Consider the following 15,731-nt stretch of genomic DNA (forward strand, 5'->3'; position numbering starts at 1 on the left):
GGTGGAAGGGAGGGAGGAAGTCAGTAGTGGCCTCTGGTGTGGAAGAGATACATAATACATTTACTGATTCAAATCTTTGGTAATGGGGTCCAAGATGTTACATTGTAAAGATCAAACCACTGGGGGCCTGAACCAGAAGAACCATGAGTTCCAGTATGAATTCAAAGCCATTCTAAACTATGTATCAAGATAGAATCTTAAAAAAAATATAAAGCCAAACACAATTAATATTAATCGAAATCAAACCAGATGATTCTACACCAAAGTCTGCAAGAATTCACCTTGTGATTGTCACCTTTTAACAACAGCATGCCTCAGTTTCCCCCTAAGGTACTCCTGATGCCAGTTACTATTGGTTAGCAACATTAAGGGATGGCCTGTGAAAGGTGATCAAAAGCTCAATCCCCCCAGGTCTTCTCATTCTTATCGAAGACTTATACTTCCACTTTTAATTTAAATTTTAAAAATTGGGGGAGGGGGGAGGGAAGAATGTGAGAGGATACTGGGGATTAAACTCAGAGCTTGGATGCTGTTCCTGAGATTTTGTTGTTGTTGTTGATCATGGAGCTTGAACTCAGGGTCTGGGCACTGTCCCTGAGCTTCTTTTGTTCAAGACTAATACTCTACCACTTGAGCTATAGCTCCACTACTAGCTTTTTCTGCTTATGTGGTACTGAGGAATGGAACCCAAGGCTTCAGGCATGCTAGGCAAGCACTCGACCACTAAGCCACATTCCTAGCCCCAGTTATTTATTGTTGTTTGTCGTGGGGCTTTAACTCTGGGCCTAGGTGCTGTCCCTGAGGTCTTTCACTCAAGGCTAACGCTCTACGACTTTGAGCCACAGCACCACTGCCGGCTCTCGTGCTTGGAGAAAAAGAGGCTCAAGGACTTTTCTGCTTGGGTTGGCTTCGAACCCCAAAGCCCATACCTCAGTCTCCTGAGTAGTTGGTATTACAGGTAGGAGCCGCTCGCCTGGCTCACACAACTCCTCACTGCCAGGAGGCGGGGACTAGCCGTGGCTCCTCCAATCAGCAGGCGTCGTCGGCATGGTGACGTCATCGACTCCTCTCCCGTCGGGCCGTGGGACTGCCAAGATGGCAGCGTCCGTGAGCTGCGTTCTGCGGCTCTCCGGCGGCTGTGGGTGGTCGCGGACGGCGCGGGGATGTGGGTTCCCGGGTCTTCCGAGCTTTTGGCCTCGGGGCCTGCTGGGTGCGCGGCTCTTGTCCCAAGAGAAGCAAGCAACGGAAACGCACTTCGGGTTTGAGACGGTGTCGGAGGAGGAGAAAGGGGGCAAAGGTGACCGGGGTGAGAGGGCGGGCCGAGGGACCTGTCAGTCCTGGACCGGTGTGACCACCTGTGAGCTCCAGGTCCGGTGTCTGGGACGTCCTGACTTCCAAGGACTTCCAAGTTTAAATTTTCTGTGTGCGTGCCAGTCCTGGGTCTTGATCTCAGGGCCGAGGCGCCGTCCCTGAGCTCTTTTGCTCAAGGCTAGCTCACTACTACTTGAGCCACAGCTCCACTTCCAGCCTTTTGGTGGCTAATTGGAAATAAGAGTCTCATGAGCTTTCTTGTCCATGCTGGCTTCCAATTGCAATCCTCAGATCTCAGCCCCCTGAGTAGCTAGGATTACAGGCACAAAACACTGACGCTCGGCTTAATTTTTTTTTTTTTTAAATACAAAACACTTTAAGTCAATTCTGATTTAAAAAGCAAACAATCACAGTTCTGTGAAGGTAGAAATGATTAGCCTGATTTTATGGATGAAGTAGCCATGAAACAATGATAGGAGTGGCTTACCCAAAATTCTGCTAATAAGTGGCAGAACTGGGATTTAAATCCATTTGAGTTGTTCCCAAAGCATATGCTTTTACCAGTTTTCATTAACAGTGATGGAAGGACTGGGGCAGGGCTCAAGCGCTAGCTCCTGCCTAGCAAGTGGAAAAGCTGGAGTTCAAACTCCAATACATACTGCCAACCATAATAATAGGAATAATAACTGTATTGTTCTTTACAATGTATACTCAACATTTTACACAGTGACAAGGAGAGGAGACAGTGATAAGTTAAATATTCACTCTAACTTGGGAACCAAGATTGAAGTACAGGCAAGACTTAGCTTTACACAGACAGAACGGTAAAAATAACACACAAGTTAAAATCATGCAAAATGATCTTAATCCATGACCTTTAAAACTTACCGAGCCTAAGCAGAATATAGGCTTAGCATGTTCAAGGTCCTAAATTTATTCATATTAAATACAATGACAAAAATTTGTTTTGGGGGGTTGGGAATGTGGCTTAGCAGTAGAGTGCTTTCCTAGCATGCATAAAGCCCTGGGTTCGATTACTCAGCACCACATAAACAGAAAAAGCTAGTAGTGGTGCTATGGCTTAAGTGGTAGAGCACTAGCCTCGAGCACAGAGAGGCTCAAGGACAGTGCCCATCCCCCAAGTTCAAGCCCCAAGACCAGTAAAAAGCAAACAAAAAATATGTTTGGAGGCCAGATGCTGTGGCCCATGCCTGTAATTCTAGTTACTCAGGAGGCTAAGATCTGAAGCATGTTTCAAAGCCATCCTGGGCAGGAAAGTCCATGAGACTGTTATCTCAGTCCATGAGACTGTTATATAAACTACTTAGAAAAAGCTAGAAGTGATGCAGTGGCTCAAGTGGTAGAGAAAAAGAATCTCAGGAATAACACCCACACCTTGAGTTCAAGCACCTTGACTGCCACCCCAAAAAAAATTGTTTTGAATGGAGGAAGGTAAGAAAAGTAAAGAAAGCAGCCAGATGGAAGTGACACTGTGGCTCAAAGTGGTAGAACACTAGCCTTGGGTGAAAGAGCTCAGGGACAGTGCCCAGGCCCTGAGATAAAGCCCCATGGCTGACAAAAAGAAAACAGCGAGAGTCCAAATAGTAGAAAAGAGGTTGCAAAATAAAGCTTCCTGACACAGCAGGAAGAACAGTTCTTACCTCCTACAGAAACACATGGATTGGATCCAAGTTGCCCATAAAAAAGGATCTGAATCTCTGAGTCATGGTACCAAAAAATGTTACATAGAGTCAGCACATCTATCTACTTTGGACCTTGATGTTCAGTGACAGAACTCAGGCAAGTCGAGAAAGGTGGTGAAAGCGACAGAAAAGTTTATTAAGAAAACAGTACATTTTCCATTGATTTTAAACCAGTCATCTCTAGAGTAAGAATGACCAAAAGTAAAAGCCAAAAAGCCATTCTGTCAGCCAGGTATGATAATCCCAGCATTCAGGAGGTTGAGACAGGAGGATCATGAGGTCAAGGCCAGCCTGGACTGCATAGTAAGACCCTGCCTGTCTCAAAACGTGTGAAAAAGCTAGATATTGGTGGCTCACATCTGTAATCTTAGCTACTCAGAAGCTGAGAGCTAAAGATCACATTCGAGAACTAGAGCCCAGGCCTTGAGTTCAAGCCCCAGTACTGACAAAAAAAAAAATCACAAATATTACATGAAGTACTTTTAAGACTATTAAAAGATAATGAGGGCTGGGCTTCAGTGACTCATGCCTGTAATTCCAACTACTCAGGAAACTGAGATCTGAGGATTGCAGTTCAAAGCCAACCTAGGCAGAAAAAGTCCCCATGAGACTCTTAATTTCCAGTTAACCACTCAAAGACTGGAAGTGGCACTGTGGTTCAAATGGTAGACTACTAGCCTTGAGCACAAAGAGACTCAGGGACAGTGCTTAGGCCCTGAGTTCAAGCCCCACAACTGACAAAAAAAGATAAAGAGGGACTAGAGGCTCTCCACCCAGTACCTGCATTACCTAGGCAACTGGGACACCTGGAAGAGGTCACATCTGCATCCACTGAGGTCACATCTGAATTTGATGTGGCCACACCTTTCTCCACCCATACCCTAGATAAGGCCTAGCCCAGGCCCAGATGCCCTCTCTCTGCTCTTTTCTAGCTCTTTCTCAGCTCTTTCCTTCTCTTCTCTTTCCCAGCTCCCTTCTCTTTCCTAGCTCTCTCCTCTTTCCCACCTTTCCCAAATGCTCTCTTTTCTAGCTCTTTTCTAGCTCTTTTTCTAGCTGTCTTCTCTTTCCCAGCTCTCTCTTTCCCAGGCCTTTCCCAGCTGCATGGAGGGTCAACATGGCCTGGTGCCAGCCAGAACGATGAATAAACCTACCCCTTACCTGAATACCACGTGTGTGGTGCTGTTCTTACTCGGCTACCTCTTTTTAAAAACCTAACAGATAGAGTACAAGCCAATGAGCAAAAGCATCAGATACTGAGTTTGAGTCTGGTCTAGGACAAAAACCAATAATGTTAATATATAAATTTAGATATGAGGGCATCATGGCATAGTTTCTCCTTTACCTTGCAAAGATAAGCAGTTTTCTGATGGGAAAGACTTTCTCTTTTCTCTTTAGGATTTTTCCATGTAAATCCTACCAGTAATAATTGTGTATTTATCGTATTTATCCTCTGTCAGTCTATCAGGTGTTTGAAAGTGTTGCCAAGAAGTATGATGTGATGAATGATATGATGAGTATTGGTATCCATCGCATTTGGAAGGATTTGTTGCTCTGGAGGATGCACCCACTACCTGGGACCCAACTGCTCGATGTGGCTGGAGGCACAGGTAATGTCAAGTTTTGGGTCCTTGGGTATCATTGAGCATCTTCTACAGAAATTACTCTTATTGGAATGTGATAGTTCATATACCATTAGTAGATCATTTGAAAATCAGTATACTTCAGAGAAAGGTATAGAAAATATCAATCAAAAGCAGCTTTGTGCTGGGCACCAGTGGCTCATATATGTAATCCTAGCTACCCAGGAGGCTGAGAGTTAAGGCGGAGAGCTAAGGATCATGGTTTGAAGGCAGCCCAAGCAATAAAGTCCAGGAGACTTTTTTTTTTTTTGGTCAGTTGTGGGGCTTGAACTCTGAGCCTGGGCACTGTCTCTCAGCTCTTCAGCTCAAGGCTAGCGCTCTACCACTTGAGCCACAGCGCCACTTCCAGCTTTTTCTGCTTATGTGGTACTGAGGAATCAAACCCAGGGCCTCATGTATACAAAGCAAGCACTCTACCACTGAGCCACCTTCCCAGCCCTCCAGGAGACTCTTATCTGCAATAAACCATCCCCTTTCCCCCAAAAAAAGCTGGAAATGGAGCTGTAGCTCAAGTTAGCTCAAGGGATTGGCCTTGAGCATAAAAGCTTAGAGTCAGCACCCACATCCTAAGTTCAAGCCCCAGGACTCACACCAAAAGAGCGGCAGGGGGGTACCTTTGGTGATTCCTGTATTCCTAGCTACTCAAGAGTCTGAGAACCAGGATTGATGCCAGCTTGGGCAGAAAAGTCCATGAGACTTTTCACTACAATTGACTACCAAACAGCCAGAGTGGAGGTATGTCTTGTGGTAGAGGGACAGCCTTGAGTGGAAAAAGCCAAGGCCTTGAGGTCAAGTCCTGGCTCTGGCATAATAAAGTAAGTAACTTTGTGGATTTGGGGTGTGGCTTAAGAGGCAGAGCCTAGTATTCCAAGGGCCTTGGGACACAAAAATAAAATAAAATAAAACAATAACAACAAATCAGTTTTATGCTTTTTACTTCTCTAATATTTACAAAGACCAGCCAGGCACTGGTGGCTCACGCCTATAATCCTAGCTACTCAGGAGGCTGAGATCTGAGGATCGAGGTTCAAAGCCAGCCCGGGCAGGAGAGACCATGAGAATCCTATCTCCAATAAACCACCAGAAAACTGGAAGTGGCGCTGTAGCTCAAGTGGTAGAGCACTCGCCTTGAGCTGAAGAGCTGAGGGACAGCGCCCAGGCCCAGAGTTCAGGCCCCGCGACCGGACCCCCAAAAAAAAAAAAATAAATAAATAAATGAAGTTTGGACTCAGAGCCTAGCCCTTTCAGTTGACTTGCACCTTCCAGCCCTGTTTTTGTTGCTTATTTTTGGAGACAAATCCTCAAGGATTTTTGTGCCCTTGCACACTGTAATCCTCTCGATCTCAGTGGCTGAGTAGCTAAGATTACAGATGTTAGCCACTGCCACCCAGCACTTACGTTCTTTCATAAAAAAACAACAACAACAACAACAACCACAAACAACTTTTAGGAAGTAGAACTATGGCTCAAAGCAGTAGCGCACTAACCTGGAGCACAAAAGCTCAGGGACATGGGCTGGGAATGTGGCTTAGTGGTAGAGTGCTTGCCTAGTATGCCTGAAGCCCTAGATTCCACTCCTCAGTATCATATAAGCAGAAAAAGCCAAAAGTGGCACTGTGGCTTTAGGTAGAGTGCTAACCTTGAATAAAAGAAGCTTAGGGATAGTGTGCAGGCCATGAGTTCAAGCCCCAGGACCAACCAAAAAACTTTTAAGCCAGGTGTGTTGGTTATACCTATCATCTCAGCAAAAGGAAGGCTGAGGTGGCTGGGCACCAGTGGCTCATGTCTGTAATCCTAGCTACTCAGGAGGCTGAGATTTGAAGGATCACAGTTCAAAGCCAGCCCAGGCAGGAAACTCTGTGACTCTTAATCTCCAATAAACCACTAGAAAACTGGAAGTGGTGCTGTGGCTCAAGTGGTAGATCACTAGCCTTAAGCTGAGGGACAGCACCCAGGCCCAGAGTTCAGGGTCCACAACCGGCAATAATAATAATAACAACAACAACAGTAATAAATATTATTTTATTTTGTTTATGTGGTACTGAGAATTGAACCCAGGGAATGCTAGGCAGGCACCCTAGTAAGCCACATTCCCAGCCTGGATTTTTGCTTTTGGTTTGTATCTTTCTTCCTGTTTGGCTTCCCACAGGTGACATTGCATTCCGGTTCCTTAATTATGTTCAGGCACAACATCAGAGAAAGCAGAAGAGGCAATTAAGGGCCCAGCAAAATTTATCCTGGGAAGAAATTGCCAAAAAGTACCAAAATGAAGAGGATTCTTTGGGTGGTTCCCACGTCATGGTTTGCGACATCAACAGAGAGATGCTGAAGGTTGGAAAGAGGAAAGCCTTAGACCAGGGCTACAAAACTGGTGAGTTCTAGGAAAGCAGACACCAGGGAAATACTTGTATGTTTATAAAATAAGCTGGAGGAGGTCACATCAAAAGTTGAAATCCTTATGCTCCCAATTTCAGAAACTTAGGAGAGAGTTGAAGATCATTTGGGTGACTGAGCACAAATGATACTGGCATTGTTTTTTAGGGCTCACCAACCTGTTTGTTGGACTGGATGAACAGCCTCATGTGACAGAGGAGATAACCAAAGCCCAAACAGGATCTTACTTAAGTCACACCACTATTTAGTAGCCGATCCTAAACTAGAGCTCAGCGTTTGGATCTCAAATCTTATACCTTGAAATAGAAATTTGCTGGGTGAAGCCGGGCCCTGGTGGCTCACGCCTGTAATCCTAGCTACTCAGGAGGCTGAGATCTGAGGATCATGGTTCAAAGCCAGCCCGGGCAGGAAAGACCATGAGACTCCTATCTCCATTAAACCACCAGAAAACCGGAAGTGGTGCTATAGCTCAAGTGGTAGAGCGCTCGCCTTGAGCTGAAGAGCTGAGGGACAGCACTCAGGCCCAGAGTTCAAGCCCCACGACCGACAAAAAAAAAAAAAGAAATTTGCTGGGTGTAATCTCAGTACTTGGGCGGCAGAGGCAGGAGGGATTTTGAGTCCAAGGTCAGTAAAGACTCCGTCAAAAAGAAAAGAAGTTTTAGTTTCCAACAGCTCTAGGATGACCTATTCCCCTACCAGTACAAGGCAGGTTTAATTTATTTAGAACACAACTGTGCTGCTCACATCTCTTGTAAGAACAGAACTTCAGCTACAGCAATGTACTTAGCTAATAGCCTCTGTTAGCTCTTTGGCCTCTGCTCCAGATTTCTTGCGAAGCCAAGCTCATTCTTGGCAGCTCCCATATACAGCACTGAGCACCATTTTTTTTTTCACTTTGTTTTGTTTTGGTTAAGAGTCCTGTGTGACTATGTAGTCCATGTTGGCCTTGAGCCTGCCATCCCCCTCCCTTATCCTCTGGAATGCTGGGATTGCGGGCATGAATCATGACACTCAACATAAGCAGGACTCCTACCAGCCAGGCTTTCTCCTAATCAACTATTGCCCTTGCTCTACACAAAATCCAAAACAAAACTTTTACATTTCCTCCTCATCAGTATGTCAGAGAACCCAACTGACACAGTGCATTTGTTTTTGTTTTTGTTTTTTGTCTATTGTGGGGCTTGAACACCAGGCCTGAGCACTGTCCCTGAGCTTTTTTGTGTAAGGCTACCACTCTACCACTTTGAGCCACAGCACCATTTCTGATTTTCTGGTGGTTAATCTCCTGGATTTTCCTGCCTGGGCTGGAACCCAGATCCATGATCCTCAGATCTCAGCCTCCTGAGTAGCTAAGATTACAGGCATGAGCCACCAGCTCCCAGCCATAGTACCTGTTCTCTACTCAGATTTCCCTATTTTGTCAGGTACCAGCAGCAGGAAAGTGAGGAACTGCCTGCCTACTTCTGGGAGCCCACTGCATGCTCAAAATGGATGATTTCTGCTCTAGCATGGAAATGGAAATGTTACCTTTGGCTGCCCCCTGTTTTTTCAAGCTTATTAATGATCCTGGATGCTGTGCCCTGTTAACCCAACTTTTCAGGGCTGCTGCTCTGCCCCCTCTTTCAGCAGGCCAGGTACTGCAGGAAGCTATAGAAAGAGCAGAGGATTACCACAAAGAAAGTCCCCAGGGTCCACATCAACCTTCCCCCACCCCACCCTCAACATCACCACAGTAGTTGTGGTTGTTTTAGTCCAATCCTTCCTCCTCTTCCTGCCCCCAGGAGCAGCTGCCTAGACATTTGCAGCCCACTTGGTCCCAAGATGAAGGACTCCTTTGTTAACCCTCAACACTAAGCAGAAGGCAGACAGCCACTAGCATTTTTAAACAAAGGCACCATGCTTTCTTACTCCTACTGACCAACATGCTCTGCCATAAAGAATGGAGCAGAAAGATACCAAGATGATCAGTAGCATTCCATTCTGAACTGGCAAAAAAAAAAAAGAAAAGAAAAAGAAAAAGATTACAGGTGTGAGCCATTGACACTCTTATTTATTTACTTATTTAAGTACTGGAGTTTGAACTCAAACTTACTTGTTAGACAGGCACTCTACAATCTATATACAGAACTCTAGTTCTGTATATAGTTTTTTTTTTCTGCCATTCCTGGGGCTTGAACACAGGGCCTGGACACTGTTCCTGAGCTTCTTTTGCTCAAAGCTAGCACTCTACCACTTGAGCCACAGCTCATTTCTGGCTTTTTCTGTGTATGTGGTACTGAAGAATTGAACCCAGGGCTTCATGCATGCTAAGCAAGCACTCTGCCACTAAGCCACATTCCCAGCCACCCTCTTCCCCTATACTCTTTAACAGGACTGAGAGATACAGAAAACAAGAGAAGGAGAGAGATTGATTTAGTTGGGTGGCATGACTCAAATAGCAGAGTGATTGTGTCGTATGCCTGAGATAGATTTTGGTTCCATTCCTTGCCAACCACCCCCTCACAAAAAAAAAAAAGATACACAGCTAATAAGGGATGAAGGTGGTATTCAAACCCAGGAAGCTTAACCTGGTGCTACTTGAGGATATGTAGCTCCACGGCAGCAAAGATTTCAGCTTCTAAGATCTTAGCATTGGAGGAATTCAGTGGTGAAGGCAGGTGTGCAGTTCTTCCACTCCAAGTAGATAACCTGACAATTTACTTGGTGCTATCCAGACTTTGCTTCATATTCCACAGGTTTGAGGATCCAGTCCCAGAAGAGTGCTGCTATTCAGGCTCTAGCCACACTCAGAGTGTAGCTGCTCACACTGGGTTACTCACACTTCTGACTCAGTACAAACACACATCCAAATGCAATACAAAATGTAAATTCCTCACATGTGATAAATCACAGGGTGCAAGGGAGACAGCTTTCCACATTCAGATGCAGAAATCATTTTGTCTTCCAGGACTTGCATGGATCCTAGGAGATGCTGAAGAGTTGCCCTTTGATGATGACAAATTTGACATTTACACCATTGCCTTTGGGATCCGGAATGTCACACACATAGATCGGGTAGGAATGGCTACATATTCAGCTCATGTGATGTTCTGGGTTCAGCACTTCAGTAGAGTGGCTGCTTTGAGTTGGAACTTCTTTCTTTAAATTATTAGTTTTCCTAGTCAGAAATGAATGAACTGAAATCACAGGAATAGAAGCACAACTCAGCTTGTGAGGGCCTGATAAACATGAGGCCCTGAGTTCAAACCTCAGTATCACAAAAAGCATGTTATATAGAGAGGAGGTCCACTGTTTTGCTTTTTTTTTTTGTCGGTTGCAAGGCTTGAACTCAGGGCCTGAGAATTGTCTCTGAGCCTCTTTGTGCTCAAAGCTAGTACTCTACCACTTGAACCATAGTACCACTTCCAGTTTTTATGTGCTTAATTGGAGATAAGAGTCTGATGGGGTTGGAGATAACCCTGGCTGGCTTTGAATCGTGATCCTCAGATCTCAGCTTCCTGAGTACCTAGGATTATAGGCATGAATCACCAGTGTCTGGCTCCACTGTGATCTTAATTCACAATTTTAAACTTGCCTCTCATGCAGTTGCATCAGTCTGTATGCATTTGACTTATCAAGTCATAAGCAGCAGACTACAATATATTTCTGCGGTTTCAGCTTCCCAACTAGAATACACAAGAGGGCTGTGGGAAATAACAGTTAGAATGCACACAGAAATTCAATCTGTCTTGCCTTGTAGCACTGGGTGAGGTCTGCTGAGGAGTGCATCCCGTTGTCCTTGTCTCTCACAGGCACTCCAGGAAGCCCATCGAGTCTTGAAGCCAGGAGGACGATTTCTCTGTCTGGAGTTTAGCCAAGTGAACAATCCCCTGGTATCCAGGTCAGTACCAATAACACAGCTTTATCTTTATATTCCTTTTTTTTGTTGGTCATGGGACTTAAAATCTGGGCCTGGATACTGTTTCTCAGCTATTAAGATCAAGGCTAGTGCTCTACCGCTTGAGCCACAGCGCCACTTCTGGTTTTCTGGTGGTTTATTAGAGATAGTCTCACAAACTTTCCTGCCTGGGCTGGCTTTGAACCACAATCCTCAGATCTCAGCCTCCTGAGTAACTAGGATTTAAGGTGTGAGCCACCGGTGCCCAGCTTATTTTTTTCCCTTTTTGTTTGAAGTGCCAGGGTATGAGCCCAGGACATGTTCTAATCTTAATCTTTTGCCTTTTTTGTTTGTTTGTTTATGTAGGCTTTATGATCTCTACAGCTTCCAGGTCATTCCTGTCCTCGGTGAAGTGATTGCAGGAGACTGGAAGTCCTATCAGTACCTTGTGGAAAGCATCCGGAAGTTTCCATCGCAGGTACCAAAAACATCTATAGTGTGTAACAAAGGTCCTAAAGCTGAAATCCAAGCAATCCTTGCTCTGTCTTTCCTTGTGTTTTAGGAAGAGTTTAAAGAGATGATTGAAGATGCAGGTTTTCAGAAGGTCACTTATGAAAGTCTAACTTCAGGCATTGTGGCCATTCATTCTGGCTTCAAACTTTAATTCTTTTCCTTTCTGGAGTGTGAAGCAGTCATACCCTGCCGAAAGCTGCACCCTGAAGAATAATCTGGCTGATGAGACAGCCTCTGAGCATCTCCTCATAAGGATATGAATTCCTGTTCTGAACTGACCAATCTCCAAGTAGAAGAAACAAATTCCTGTCTTTTTTTTTTTGGTTCATTGTGGGTTTTGAAGTCAGGGACTAGACACCATCTCTGAGATCTTTTTGCTCAAGACCAACACTCTACCACTTTGAGCCACAATTCCACTTCTGGTTTTCTAGTGGTTAATTGGAAATTAAGAGAAAAAAAAAAGTCACAGACTTTACTGCCAGGACTGGCTTTAAACTGCAATCCTCACGGGCTGGGAAGGTGGCTCAGTGGTCCAGCGCTTGCCTTGCATGCATGAGGCCATGGGTTCGATTCCTCAGCACCACATAAGCAGAAAAAAAAAAAGTTGGAAGTGGCACTGTGGCTCAAGTGGTAGAGCGCTAGCCTTGAGCTGAAGAGCTAAGGGACAGCGCCTAGGCCCAGAGTTCAGGCCCACGACTGGACCCCCCCCCCAAAAAAAAAAAAAAAAATCCTCAGATCTCAACCTCCTGAGTAGTTAGCATTACTGATGTGAGCCACCCGTGCCTGGCTCCTGTAATTTTTTTTTCATTTTTGCAATTTTGTTAGACTCTGCTCAGGCCTTTTCTCACAAGTATTTGGTCTTTTTTGTTTTCTCCTGTTAACTTTCTTGGCTGTGCAGTGTAGTGTTTAGGTAAAACCAGCACTAAAACACCATTTGGAAGTATATTTGTAATTTTTCTTTCTTTCTTTCTTTTTTTTTGTTTGTTTTGTTGGTCATGGGGCCTGACCTCTGGGCCTGAGCACTGTCCCTCAGCTCTTCAGCTCAAGACTAGCACTCTACCACTTGACCCACAGCACTACTTCTGGCTTCTTTTGCTTATGTGGTGCTGAGGAATCCAACCCAAGGCCTCATGCATGCAAGGCAAGCACTCTACCACTGAGCCACCTTCTCAGCCCCTATTTGTAACTTTTTTAACAGTGTGGACTTCCAGAGAAATAATGGATCATTGGAAAACGATGATTTGAAACAGAAAACCTGAACCAATCACTGAGCCTAGCACTGAGTATAGGGCCAAAAGCTAAGGTACAAGTCAGTGCTAACAGTAAATACTAGAATTATAGGCTGGTGTATATAGTTTGATGGTAGAGCACATGCCTAGTACCCCCAAGGTGCTAGGTTCAAAACTTAGCACCAGCCGGGCACTTGTGGCTCACGCCTGTAATCCTAGCTACTCAGGAGGCTGAGATCTGAGGATCACAGTTCAAAGCCAGCCTGGGCAGGAAAGTTTGTGAGACTATTGCTTCCAATAAACCACTCAGAAAACTGGAAGTGGCTCTGTGGCTCATGTGGTAGAGTGCTAGCCTTGAGCTGAAGAACTGAGGGATGGCGCCTAGGCCCAGAGTTCAAGCCCCATGACCAAAAAAAAAAAACCAAAAAAAAAGAAAGAAAGAAAGAAAGGAAAAGAACAGGGTTGGGAAGGTGGCTCAGTGGTAAAGTGCTTGCCTCGCATGCATGAGGCCCTGGGTTTGATTCCTCAGCACCACATAAACAGAAAAAAAAGCCAGAAATGGCACTGTGGCTCTAGTGATAGAGTGCTGGCCTTGAGCTGAAGAGTTGAGGGACACCACCCAGGCCCAGAATTCAGACCCCAAGACCGACCAAGAAACAAACAAAATCAAAAAAACCCACCACCAACAACAAAAGAATTACACACTGGGCTGGGAATGTGGCTTAGTGTAGAGTACTTGCTTAGCATGCACGAAGCCCTGGGTTTCATTCCTCAGTACCATATAAACAGAAAAAGTTGGAAATGGCCCTGTGACTGAAGTGATAGAATGCTAGCCTTAAGAAGCTTAGGGAGCCGGGCGCTGGTGGCTCACGCCTGTAATCCTAGCTACTCAGGAGGCTGAGATCTGAGGATCGCGGTTCAAAGCCAGCCCGGGCAGGAGAGACCATGAGACTCCTATCTCCAATAAACCACTAGAAAACCGGAAGTGGTGCTGTAGCTCAAGTGGTAGAGCGCTCGCCTTGAGCTGAAGAGCTGAGGGACAGCGCCCAGGCCCAGAGTTCAGGCCCCACGGCCGACAAAAAAAAAAAAAAAAAAAAGACGCTTAGGGACAGTGCTCAGGCCCTGAGTTGAAGCCCAGGCGTGGCAAAAGAAAAAAAAAAAATTAAAAAAAATTGTATACTGACTGAGTAAATGAATCTACATTTAGGGTAATATATGTCTTTTTTTTCCTCTTGACATGGGTGAGAGAAATAAATGTTTTCATCATTCTTCCAGACTTTTACCAAAAGACTCTATTGTGTCCTTTATGTCTGTTATAAAAAAAACACTCCAGATTAAAGCCTTGTCACTAGAATAAATATGACAGCTCCTGATTTCATGTGCCATATAGGAAGCTTCTTTGTCAGAACACATTTGATAAAAGGGTTTTATAGCACTTCAAAATGCTTGAAAACTATTTTTGTATGTACCCTATGCCCCTCCAGTCTTCAGGTATGGATTTGGGTAGCGCTGCCTTCCTAATTGCAGTCCAATTTGATGCTAAAGGAAACCAGTTGTTTTGTTTTTGCTTTTTGCCAGTAATAGGACTTGAACTCAGGCCTAAATTCTGAACCTGTGCTTTTTCAATCAAAGCTGATGCTCTACCACTTTGAGACCCTTTTTTATTTTGGCTTGAACTTAGGGCCTAGATGCTGTCCCTAAGCCTCTATGTGCTTGAGGCTAGCGCTCTAGCACTGGAGCCACAATGCCACTTCTGGCTCTTTAGTGGTTAATTGGAGATTAGAGCCTCACGAGGACTTTTCTGGCTGGGCTGGCTTTGAACCGTGATCCTCAGAGCTCAGCCTCCTGAGTAGCTAGGATTACAGGCATGAGCTACCAATGCCCAGCTGTGAAACTGTTTTGTTGGGACTTGAACTTGGGGCCTGGGCACTGTCCCTGAGCTTATTTTGCTCAAGGCTAACACTTTACTTGAGCCATTGTGCAACTTCCAGCCTATTCTGTTTATGTAGTACTGAGGAATTGAACCCAGGGCTTCATGCATGCTAGGCAAGCACTCTACCACTAAGCCACGTTCCTAGCCCCATGAGACTGGTTTTTTTTTTTTTTTTTTGGTCGGTCATGGGGCTTGAACTCTGGGCTTGGGCGCTGTCCCTGCGCTCTTCAGCTCAAGGCGAGCACTCTACCGCTTGAGCGCCACTTCCCAGTTTTCTGGTGGTTTATTGGAGATAAGAGTTTCATAGACTTTCCTGCCCAGACTGGCTTTGAACCACAATCCTCAGATCTCAGCCTCTTAGCTAGGATTACAGGCTTGAGCCACCAGTGCCCAGCCCATGAGACTCTATCTTCAATAAATTACTCAGAAAAAGCTGGAAGTGGCTCAGTAGCTCGTGGTAGAGTGCTCGCCTCGCCTTGAGCTGAAGAGCGCAGGGACTGCACCCAAGCCCAGTTCAAGTCCATGACCTACCAAAAAAAAAAAGAGTTTTATTAAGAAATTGTAGAAACCAGTGGCAGCAGAACCAACAACAACAACAAAAAAAATAGGGGACCCAGAAGTCACAACTTTTGCAACTTCCCAGATGAGAGTGTGCTGTTTTAGCCTCTGGCACACATTTCCTTTCTACCTACAAAAGCTGACTCTCTTGCCTATTTCCTTCCTAAGACTTCTCTACAACTGATAGCATGAACCCTTTGATGGCAATTTAGTTGCCTTTTTCTTTTTCTTTTTTAGTCTTTTATAGCTTTCCTCCCTGCTCCCCACCCCAGCTGAGGACTTAACTCAAGACCTTGTACTTGTCAGGCAAATGCTCTTCCACTGACCTAAATCCCCAACCCCTAACTGGGCAATTTAAAGCAGCTTCAATTCACATTTGTTAACTTTCCTACTAGTTAAAAGCATAGCTGGGCACTTGTGGCTCACACCTGTAATCCTTACTACTCAGGAGGCTAAAATCTTGAGGATTAGTTGAGTGAGCCTGGGTTTTGGGGGGGGATAAGGGGCAGTATAGGGTATGGATTCCACCCAGGGTCTTGCACTTATTAAGCAGGTATTCTATTCACTGAGTCA

General features: G+C 45.1%; 1 protein-coding gene across 1 annotated transcript; it reads left to right on the top strand.

Annotated features, from left to right (window-relative positions):
- Positions 1-1,079: 1,079 nt before the first annotated feature.
- On the top strand, positions 1,080-11,880 carry Coq5 (coenzyme Q5, methyltransferase). The gene is made up of 7 exons (XM_042669614.1): positions 1,080-1,297; positions 4,472-4,621; positions 6,804-7,025; positions 9,996-10,102; positions 10,840-10,928; positions 11,292-11,403; positions 11,488-11,880. The coding sequence occupies exons 1-7, from the start codon at positions 1,096-1,098 to the stop codon at positions 11,587-11,589; spliced, it is 984 nt and encodes a 327-aa protein (XP_042525548.1). The 5' UTR covers positions 1,080-1,095; the 3' UTR covers positions 11,590-11,880.
- Positions 11,881-15,731: the final 3,851 nt, after the last annotated feature.

This window comes from Dipodomys spectabilis, unplaced genomic scaffold, assembly GCF_019054845.1.
Source record: "Dipodomys spectabilis isolate Male_0828 unplaced genomic scaffold, ASM1905484v1 ptg000499l, whole genome shotgun sequence".
Lineage (NCBI taxonomy): Eukaryota > Metazoa > Chordata > Mammalia > Rodentia > Heteromyidae > Dipodomys > Dipodomys spectabilis.

What these genes read in the sequence shown, in the direction of transcription:
- Coq5 (XM_042669614.1), top strand. Translation starts at nt 1,096, where the DNA reads ATGGCAGCGTCCGTGAGCTGCGTTCTGCGGCTCTCCGGCGGCTGTGGG. An exon ending in AGACCAGGGCTACAAAACTG is followed by an intron (nt 7,026 to 9,995) that starts GTGAGTTCTAGG and finishes TTTGTCTTCCAG; the next exon opens with GACTTGCATGGATCCTAGGA. An exon ending in AACAATCCCCTGGTATCCAG is followed by an intron (nt 10,929 to 11,291) that starts GTCAGTACCAAT and finishes TTGTTTATGTAG; the next exon opens with GCTTTATGATCTCTACAGCT.